At 43.4% G+C, this 11,156-nt stretch overlaps 1 protein-coding gene across 1 annotated transcript in view; it reads right to left on the reverse strand.

The window, feature by feature from the left end:
- Positions 1-1,023, reverse strand: part of LOC111853411 (uncharacterized) — a 36,064-nt gene extending 35,041 nt beyond the window's left edge. The window contains exons 1-3 of the mRNA XM_072700102.1: positions 950-1,023; positions 696-725; positions 291-513 (exon numbers count right to left, since the gene is read on the reverse strand). Of these exons, the coding sequence (XP_072556203.1) occupies positions 291-513; positions 696-725; positions 950-1,001 (305 nt within the window). The 5' untranslated portion in view covers positions 1,002-1,023. The remainder of the gene's footprint in view (positions 1-290; positions 514-695; positions 726-949) is intronic.
- Positions 1,024-11,156: the final 10,133 nt, after the last annotated feature.

The raw sequence follows: 11,156 nt of genomic DNA on the forward strand, positions 1-11,156 counted from the left end.
AGAGCATTAGTGAACATGTTTCTTTCTGAGGTTGCTCTTTAAAAACTGGAACTAACAGCAGATTGCAGATTTCCCCACTTTGGTACATTGCCAGGAGACTGTCCAGTGCAAGTGAGCTTCAGTATAGCATCAGTTTTGTTAGCTTACCGTCCACACACAGTACCTATACCATCCAGTTTGGCTTTCTGTGCAGGCAGAGTCTGCCTGTACTACACCTTGACAGCAAACCACACCTGATGTTCAGATAAGTATGTACAGAGAGAGATGTTGAGTAGAGTTAGGAGGCTTACTTGTTGTCCTTTACATGTAAAATGCCATTTTCAAGGACCGTCTTCATTTGGTTAATGTCAATCACGACCTTGACAATCAGACCATCATCTCGGGTCAAAGTGATACGGCAATCCACCTTTCCGTAGGTGAAGCTGATGAATTCAGAAGCACAGCTGGTTCTCACGTAAAACGGGTTGTCATATAAGGGCTGGATGATACCACTTCCGTAGGTCTCACACACCACTGAGGAGAGGGAACAATCCCAGCTCAGTAAGGACCAATAAGCTTTTAAGAGTAATTAATACATTCCTCACTCTGCAGGTAAGTAAGTAACAGTAACATGCTGTATGTAGCTGATTTATTGCACATGGTAATACTATGACAATTTATGTTTGAGTAGGTCATAACAAACTGCATTTACTTACATGATGATGCTGCTGTAATCGCAATCTGACCTAAAAATATAAAAACATGCATAATATATCATATACACTCTGACCCTGCTGATAAGCAATGATTGTTGGAATACACAAGATGAATCAATGGAGATATTTCAAAACATTTCAAAGTACAGCATTCAATGAATGATATACAGATTTTTTACACAAATTTTCCATTGTCTACTGAAGCAAACGAAAAATGTAACCACTTCTATTGTAATTAGTAAGCAGTATCGTACCGGACAATAGCGAGAAGACAGTCAGGAGCTTCATCCACATGAGGGTCTCCATGCTGCCTACTTTGCAAGCCTGTCTGAGATGCTGTGACCTTCCCTCTAACAGGTATTTATATTGACTGGGTTCACACCCTTCTTTGAATAATCCATCCCCTGATGAGGATGTAACCTCCTTTTCCTACACAGGCTGCTTCTTATTCTGTGTATAACGTGTTTTTTTAGCTCTAATTAAAATAATTAACTTGCACTAGCTTTACACAACCAGACTTTCTGAAGCACTGCCAAGTCAACATTTTTAACAAAAAGCTACATTCTATGAAGTGTGTAAATTGTGTCAAAACGACAAGGATAATGAACAGCTTGTTTCAGTCTTAACACATATTTAACTTTAATCTCATACACTTTCTGGTTATTTCCTGTTTTCAATTTGAGTAACAGATAAGATGTCAAGATGCCCCATTTCAAATCAGTGCAACTCAATTCAAATCACTTTATTTTTCCGCAAGGGGCAATTAAAAAGGTACGTGGAGTAGCACAACAACCATTCACACATAACAATAAATATAGAATTAAAAGGACACTTAAAAAGTGTATTGCTGTTTGGTAAACATCAATGCTGTGTTCTAAAAAATTTCCATTAAAAGTTCCATTAATATGATGCTGAATCACCGATGTTGGGAGTTAAGGAGCTGGACACCCTTGGGGACAAAGGTTGCCTTTCAACTCTGTGTCCTGCAACCTGGACAGTGAAGCCTGCGCCCTGAAGGGAGCCACTCAAACATGGGGAACAGGATGTGTGAGGGATCCTGTACAATCCCTCGAGCTGTTTTCACAGTCTGTTGTTCACATAGGGTGGAGAAAGCTCTAACAGGGTGACCAATCATTTTTGAGCAGACTTTGACAGTTTTCAGCAAACGGTTCCTGTTTTGCAGGCTGATGGAGCAAAACCAGCAGGTTAAGGAGAATTGACACTTTATTCTACTCCTTTATTGACACTTTCAATAAAGCAGTAGTAGAACGTTGTAAGAATGTTCTTGCTGACCCCAAACAACCTTAGATTCCTAAGCAGATACAACCGCAGCTGACGTTTCCTGAGGACCTCCTCTGTGTTGGAGGAAACCTTCAACAGGTTGTCAAATATTGTACCTAGGTATTTATTTTCCTTGACAATCTCCACAGACTTCCCCTGGATGATGGTGGTAACTGCCTCAGTCATTTGCCACAGTTTGCTGTAGAAAGTCACTATTATCTCCTTGGTTTTTGTGACATTGAGTTCAAGGCAGGAGCTGTCACACTACCTCACAGACTCCTGCAGAGCTGAACTGTGACACCGAATGGGACCAAAAGGCAGAGATATCAATTCAGTTGCTTCAATTACGTGTTTTTTTATGACCAATCCCATCGCCTTCATCAGAGAAGTGAGAGCCACAGGACTAAGGTCATTCAGGACCTTTGTGGTGCCCTTCTTTGGAATCGGAATCACTCTAGATTGTTTCCACATCTGGGGGACTATGCTGCAGGTCAAGGAGCTCTGGAACAGGCACAGGAATACACCCCTAGCTGCTCAGCACAGTGCCTAAGGGTCTGCACACAGATGTATTAACGTTTGTACTTTTGAGGGCTCTCTCTACCTCTTCTGTATTAACAATGAGGTTAGAGTCGCTGGATTTGATTGTGGAGATAATTGACTCTGACTGGATACTGTTTAAATCTGATGAAGAATGAGTTCAGCTTCAGGGCATTAGGGAGTGATGTCTGGCTGCTGCCTTCGGCTTGAATGGCATGACAGCTGAAGGAAACAGTGATCACTGCTGCCATGTTCTTGAGCGGAGATTCCCCTGTGCAAATGTTTGCTCCACTTTGTTTTTGCATCTCAGCTTGGCGGTTTTATGGCACGCTTGAACTCTCTGTTTACATCCCTTTTTTCAGCTTCAGAGAGGGTGAAAAAAGCTTTTTTCTTGTTCAGAATTCCTTTCAGTTCTTTTATCACCCATGGCAGATTTATAATTAGATAAAAATGCATCTCATGCTTGTTTTTTTCCCACTAGCGATTAATGTGAACACGTCAAACAGGATGCCGACATCCTGGACCTGGATGGTTAATCAAAATCCCACGCTAACACAGACCTTGCATGGAAAGCTGCCTGCTTCTTCAAAATTATTTACATACACACTAAATGTCACGATCCGGCGTGCAGGCGAACGGGGAAGCAGGCAAGCGGAGCTGTGAAGTCCAATACACGTGGTTTTATTGGTCACAGACGGGCAGACACGGACAAGACCAGGCACTCCGCAGGATAACATCACACCAAAATGACTGATCTGGGGAAGACTGACTGAGACTCGGACTAAATGCACAAGACAGGTTGAACATAACAGGCAACAGGTGATCACAATCGGTGATTCACACGAGGTAATGAAGGGGGCGTGGCACACATCAGGATCGGACGGAGCGGATTGTGACACTAAACATGAAAGCAAAAATGTTGTGGGTACAGTAAAAACAGTGAACTATGGCAAAGAGAGACTTTTCCACATTATTATAATGTGTTAAGCATCACTTTATTACAATATGAGGAAAGTCTGACCTTCAGGGCCAATACACGCTTGTGGAGTGACAATTTCAGAATTATTATTGCGGGATCATTAGGATGTTTAAAGATAACCAACGTACGGGCATAATGTCCCAACTGTGGTGTCCTGTTACTTCTCTGGTGATTAACATATTTCAATTAAGTGTTTTAAGGCTCGTTTCTAATAAGTTTGAAAGATAAAAATAAACATTTTAACAAAGGGCTATGGGTCTAACTAATCTACCATGTTTCAGATTTGAGAAAATGGAAAACACTGTTACAAAATAATCTGCTTTTACAGATTACATGTTATAGATGTATCTACTCTTTCTAATATTCTGAAAACTAAACAAGATTTTCCAATGAATGTTAAAGAGTTTTTTTTAATATATTTTTTATTTGTCACATGCACTATGCATCTGTGTAGTGAAATGCTGTTCCACTTGCTTTCAGGATTATGCTTGAAAGGAAATATGTAATACAAAGTAAAACAAACCTGTATAGAAATAAGAATAAATACAGAGAAAGTGTTGTGTTAGCTATACGAGTCCCTGTTCAGTATATGGAAAGTGGCATTTTCACAATAACCCTTACAAAAATGTCCTATGGCAGCCATGTAGCACTCCTGTGGTATTCTTCTGATAGTTAAGAAATATCACATAAATACCATACACTATCATGACATCATTGGACATCTATGGCACATCTTGTGGTTCATACTCGTTGCAATATCACAGTTATATGATATCAAAAACATCACATGTGATATTCCTGTGGTAGACCTACTCACTCTGCACCGTGCTATGGTAGTAGATAGCAAGACAATACTGTATGGTTGAGAGCGAGCTTGATGTTGCAGATTGAACTGACTCAAATTTGTACAAATGAATGTGTCATGTTAAGTATTAAAAATCATAAAATCAAAAGTTAAAATAGAAATGAACAAAACAACACACACAACTAATAATATACAACATAACTGAAATAAGGTCATTCTCTGCACCATCCATCCATCCATCCATCCATCCATTCATCCATTTTCTCTAACTGCTTGTCCTGTTCAGGGTTGCAAGGGGTCCAGAGCTTCTAGGCGCAAGGCAGGGGGCAACCCAGGATGGGGCGCCAACCCATCACAGGGCACACTCACACACCCAGGATGGGGCGCCAACCCATCACAGGGCACACTCACACACCCAGGATGGGGCGCCAACCCATCACAGGGCACACTCACACACCCAGGATGGGGCGCCAACCCATCACAGGGCACACTCACACACCCAGGATGGGGCGCCAACCCATCACAGGGCACACTCACACACCCAGGATGGGGCGCCAACCCATGACAGGGCACACTCCCACACCCAGGATGGGGCGCCAACCCATCACAGGGCACACTCACACACCCAGGATGGGGCGCCAACCCATCACAGGGCACACTCACACACCCAGGATGGGGCGCCAACCCATCACAGGGCACACTCACACACCCAGGATGGGGCGCCAACCCATGACAGGGCACACTCACACACCCAGGATGGGGCGCCAACCCATGACAGGGCACACTCACACACCCAGGATGGGGCGCCAACCCATGACAGGGCACACTCACACACCCAGGATGGGGCGCCAACCCATCACAGGGCACACTCACACACCCAGGATGGGGCGCCAACCCATGACAGGGCACACTCACACACCCAGGATGGGGCGCCAACCCATCACAGGGCACACACACACACCCAGGATGGGGTGCCAACCCATCACAGGGCACACACACACACCCAGGATGGGGCGCCAACCCATCACAGGGCACACTCACACACCCAGGATGGGGCGCCAACCCATCACAGGGCACACACACACACCCAGGATGGGGTGCCAACCCATGACAGGGCACACTCACACACCCAGGATGGGGCGCCAACCCATCACAGGGCACACTCACACACCCAGGATGGGGCGCCAACCCATCACAGGGCACACTCACACACCCAGGATGGGGTGCCAACCAATCACAGGGCACACTCACACACTCAGGATGGGGTGCCAAACCATGACAGGGCACACTCACACACCCAGGGAGAACAGGCTCCCCACAAAACGAATAACTCCACAAAGATGTAGCCATGGTGGAGACTCGAACCCTGGTCTGCACACAAGGTACACAGCAAAAAAAAAAAAAGTTTTTATTTGGTTACCAATAATTTTGGCACTTACGTGTTTTCATCGTATTATGAATTTACTCAGTGACATCAAGTAATGAAAAGGTCTCACAAGTTTGAGTAAATCATTGACAGTACATACAACAGTATTCAACGTCAATTTTATGCAACTGAGCAATGACACAGTCCAGCAAAAACTACTTGAGGATGGATATTAAGCTCCATAGGGACAAGTGATGTCAGTTTTAGTTCCTATCAAACATTTGTCCTGTCTTTTCAAAGTAAACAATAATTAACTGGCTAACATAACATCAGATAGTTAGCTAGCTCGCTAACATATTCAGTCAGACAGCTTTGGTTAATAACACGTTCAATGGGCTTCCAACTAATGTATTATTTAGCTAATAAATTTGATACAAATATATCTATCATCCATTCAGCAAGCTTGCTCTGTGATGCAGTGAAATGTAAATAGTTGCTTGTCAAATAGCCTAGTGGGTGAAAAAAGTGACAGTGTAGATAGCTGTAGCCCTGGGAGTGTTCTGGTTAGTTTGAAAGCAAGTCCTAAAACAAATATATTTGCACTGAACAGTTAATGGGGGGTGGGGGGGGGGGGGGGGGGGGGGGGCATCTAGCAAACCTCCACCTCTAGTCTTGCCATTTTCATAATCATGACAATGAAATTGAACTTTAGCTTCGGAACACCCACAATTGACAACGGCAGCTTGAGTGATTTTGTTGCTTCTTTTGTGAACCACAATAGCATTCAATTAAATTCAATATTTTTTGTCAGTTCAACTTATTTGTCTTGTGCATTTTGACAATGCTACATTACATGAGCACATTGCCGGTCCCATGTCAGTAGGGTGTGGCACCCCTCCAGGCCTGGATACATGTGTCAATACAATGTGGAAGGGAGTCATACAGTCGTTGTATCGTCTCCTGCGGCAAGTCGGCCCACAGCTGTTGTAAATGGCCCTCGAGTTCCTGCAGATTGGCACTGGGTCTGAATTGACATCCGAGCTGATCCCACATTTGTTTGATTGGGGAAAGATCGGGGGACCTGGCTGATCACAGGAGGACCTCAACATGATGCAGGCAGTCCATAGATACATGTGCCATGTGTCAATGGGCGTTGTCTTGTTGAAAGACTGTACCAGGGTGTTGTCTCATGAGGGGTAAGACTTGCAGACGCAGAATGTCACTGACATAGCGCTGTGCCAGCAGGTTCCCCCGAATCACTACCAGAGATGACCTGAAGTCATACCCTATGGCTTCCCACACCATGATGCCAGGAGTAATGCCGGTGTGTCTCTCCACAACATTGGCAGGATTGATCCTCTCCCTTCGGCGCCGGCATGATGGCCATCCATGATAATGCAGAACTGAGATTCATCACTGAATATGGTACGATGATCAGTCCATGCCTCCCGGTTACAGCACCACTCCAAATGCAGCCGTCTCTGCGCTGGTGTTAACGGCAGCCTACGCATGGGAAGGTGAACTCGTAGTCTGTCTGATGCCAGTTGTCGAGACACAGTACGGGGTGACACAGGGTGATGTAGGGAGTCCAATACCTATGTCTGGATGGCAGGCGTAGATGTCATGGGGATCTGTAATGCTTGGCACACAATATGATGATCCTCCCTTGCTGTGGTCTGTCTTGGGCAACCAGAATCTTCATGACGTGCCCATTGGTTCTAACATCGGGCGACTGTGACATCTGCATGCCTCACATACCGAGCAATTGCACGATATGACCACCAGGCCTCATGCAAACCCAAAATATGACCCCTATCAATCTCCGTCAAGTGCTGGTAATGCTGTCTAATGCGTCTACGAGGCATCTTCTGTGTCTGGTGACTAGACATGCCAGCTCCTTGCAAATTGAATCATTTATACACCCATCGCTGGTCTGTACGTGTACCAAATTATATCCAAATCAGACCATTACGACTTTTTTTGTCGCTGAGTATATAAAGTGCTAGCTAACGGTTATAACTATGTTAGCGTTAGCTATACAGAGAGCTAGCTAACCATTTTCTTTGTTACTCCTAGGAAACAGTGATAAATTATAGGTTATTGTAATGTACTATTACTTACCATTTGTAATTAAACAGAACAGCATTTAAATAGCTAGCTAGTTGTGTTTGAAAGGGTGATAGCTAACCCCTTACAAAAATGTCCTGTGGTAATCATATGGTATTCCTGCGATAGTTAAGAAATACCATATAAATACCATACCTAGCTTGATGGAATCCGAATTCTACAGCACTTTTTGTGGTCTGGATGAAGAGGCAAAGTGAAACCTAATCGTGGAGTACAGTACAGTACATCCTGTGAGGAGGATGGGATTGGAATTGATAGAAGCATGCTTAACATTTTTAAAAATAGTGTTCCAGTGCAATGGAGAGGAAGAAGAGATTTCCTCACCCCATTTAGGGACAACATCACGCAAAAGCATGTACAACGCAGAAACTGGTTTACTGGATTTGGACAAGTAAGTCGCAACTTTACAAAGGGGAGGAGTAGGCAAGGGAGCAGAGAAGGAAATCCCACATGTTCTGAGGGCAGATTGTAGTTGCAGATAGAAACAAAAGGAAGAGGAAATTTAGAGCTGAGAGCCTGGAACATGAGGAGGCCAGAATTGTCAAATAGGAGGTAGGTCACCCAGTGTTTGGACTCCTGGCGAAATCCACTGGGAATTCATGATGGGTTGACCACCAATGCTGAGTGCTCTATTAAGAAATATTGATGTGTTGAAATGCCAGCATGGAACAGAACCAAAGTGCTTCTTAACTTGATAGAAGATCCTGTACATCTTAAGACACAATTGGACCCAGCGCTGGATTAGCCGCCTTAGCTTTCAGGGAGAGAAAAGGAAGGTGTGGCAGCTGATGTGGATATGCCAGATTCTATTAGACTGAAAACCAGTTAGGCAGTGATAAGGGGGGCTTAAGCCAGTGCCAGACCGAGTGGAGAACAGAAGACCAACGGTACCATTCATATTCTGGTAGAACGAGACCTCCATCATCTCTAGAAAAAGTCAGAAAAGACTATCTTACCCGAGGCTTAAGGGTATTCCAGAGAAACGACGTAACCCGTTGACGAGACATCTTTGAGAAAGTGGAAAGGGGGTGACAAAGGAAGCATAGCACTTGAGAAATTTAAGCAGGGCAGAACATTCATTTTGTATTGTAGCCAAACGCGACTGAAATGACAATGACAGAGACTGCCAGTTATGAATTGTACAGTTCATGCCATCAAGCACACAGCTGAAATTCAAAGTAGTGATGTTAGCAATGGACACTGTAAGCTTAAGCTTACCATGCTTCACTCCACTAACCTAGTACCATGTCCTAGTGTGATGCACAACAAATTCAGCCTTACGCAAATGCAAACCGTTAAGTTCAGCCTACATCCTGGAGATGTGAGCCGCATACATCGGGTTCGACTGGCAAGACCGCTTAGACTACAAACTATTCAAACGTGCCTCCAATTCAGTAATTTTCCGACTCGTCGCACGAGCAAGGTGAGAGGTAAAAGAAATGGTGAAATCACGAATAAAACCTTTTATAGCCATCCAGACTTAGCCAGGGTCCTGCATGGATGCTTCATTCCACGATATAAACTTTTCTAGATCTGCTGCCAGCCACTCCACAAACGCAGTGTTTTGCAAAATGGAAAGGTTAAACTACCAGCGAGGAGCTTTTGATAACAGAGACAGGAGGTAGACTTTGAGCTGAACGCGCCTGTGATCCGACAGTGAGGAAGGTGCCATAAAGGAGTCAAGACAGAAAGGCACTAAAGATTTAGATATAAAAAGGTAATCAATTTCAGATGGTGTCTTGTGAGGAGAGGAAAAGAATGAAAAATCCTTATCAGAGGGGATAACACTTGAGCGCTTCTGAGGGGTTGAAAGCGTCCTCACATTCCAGGTAGCCATAATTAAGTTAGCCATTAATAGTTTCAAAAGACGTGGATCCAGAGCACAATCAAGGGGAGAAAGAGGTAAAGAGTGAAATGCCAATAGGGTAGCAAATCATTTTAGATGAAAGCTGAAAGCCCATAAACAAATAAGCTCTGATAATACAAAACTCTGAGCATCCCATATGACAGAAAACCATCACCCAATAAGCCAAAGGAGTCCCCATTCAGTATACACAAAATGGCGTGTTAGCTATCAGAGTCTCAGTATACGGACAGTGATACGGGATATATTACATATATCTCATGATTACTATGTTATTGCAAGACTTAATCTGGGTATTGAGGGAATCAGGAAAAAATTGGAGCATGAAAAGTTTGGGTTTTGAAAAGGCTGTAAGACAAGCAGTCATGTACTGTATAATGCACTATAGATACTTTCATAATAGTACATTACTTAAATAGTTATTGCTGTGTTTATGATACTTTATAAATGCATTATAATGCATTATGATGACTGCTTTAAGTTAAGTATTACCCAAGGGCCCGATTACTGGGGGAAGTTAGCTCACTTCCAATCCAGAAATACAAAGTGAGGTTTATGGTGTTTGGTAAAATATTAAATCCATCTCAAGGAAGATATTCAGAATAAAAATTACCTTTGTCATGTATATGCCTTTGACAACCATACAGGGAAGTTTAAAGTTCCAATGACCAAAGAAGCACAAACAAGGAAGAGATGGGGAGAGATTTCCAGCAAATTTGCTCCCAAGATCAACAATAAATGAAGTCAGAAGTGATGGATCAAAAAGACTCACATGTATGTTCAGTAGCTGTTAATACTATAATAAAGCTTTAAGTGGCATAATCACTGTGAACACAAAATGTTTACTTCATTGTCAGAAAACTGGAACAGTTGCGTGTTAGATGTGTGAGGGAACCTCCATCGCTACATGTTAGCATAGCTAAGAAGCAAAGTGGATCATCAAATACTGCCACCCTTTTTGTTGACATTAGGTGTGGATTATCAGCAAAGACACGGGAGTCAAAACCTACAGGTTTTGAATATACGCAACTTGGTCAACAACTTTATGGAAAATGCTCCTGTTCCCCAGGTTTTGTCTATAGTGTGCGAGCACAATGTACATACAGACTTATGTTTGCAGTCAAGAGTAAATTTTACCAGCACATTTAGTACAAGTGAAGGGAAAGTGAAGTGAACGTGATTAATTGTCATTGTTGAGATACCACAGCACACAACAATAAAATGTGTTCTCTGACTTTACCCCACATGTGAGATTGTCACATAGCAGTGGGCAGCTATTATTTAGCACCGGGCTAGAAGCAGGGGGGAGGAGGGCTGGAGGTGGCACCATGCTGGTCAGAGATTCAACCACACAAGCAGACTTCCCTAACCATTAGGCCACCACTGCTCAGAACAGTATCATGAGAACATCATGCTCTATTTCAGAGAGCAACAACTGTTCACGTCATATCATTTGGGGCATAATTCACTGTATCCACTATACGCCAATATAAATATCATTT

Source organism: Paramormyrops kingsleyae, chromosome 1 (assembly GCF_048594095.1).
Source record: "Paramormyrops kingsleyae isolate MSU_618 chromosome 1, PKINGS_0.4, whole genome shotgun sequence".
NCBI lineage: Eukaryota > Metazoa > Chordata > Actinopteri > Osteoglossiformes > Mormyridae > Paramormyrops > Paramormyrops kingsleyae.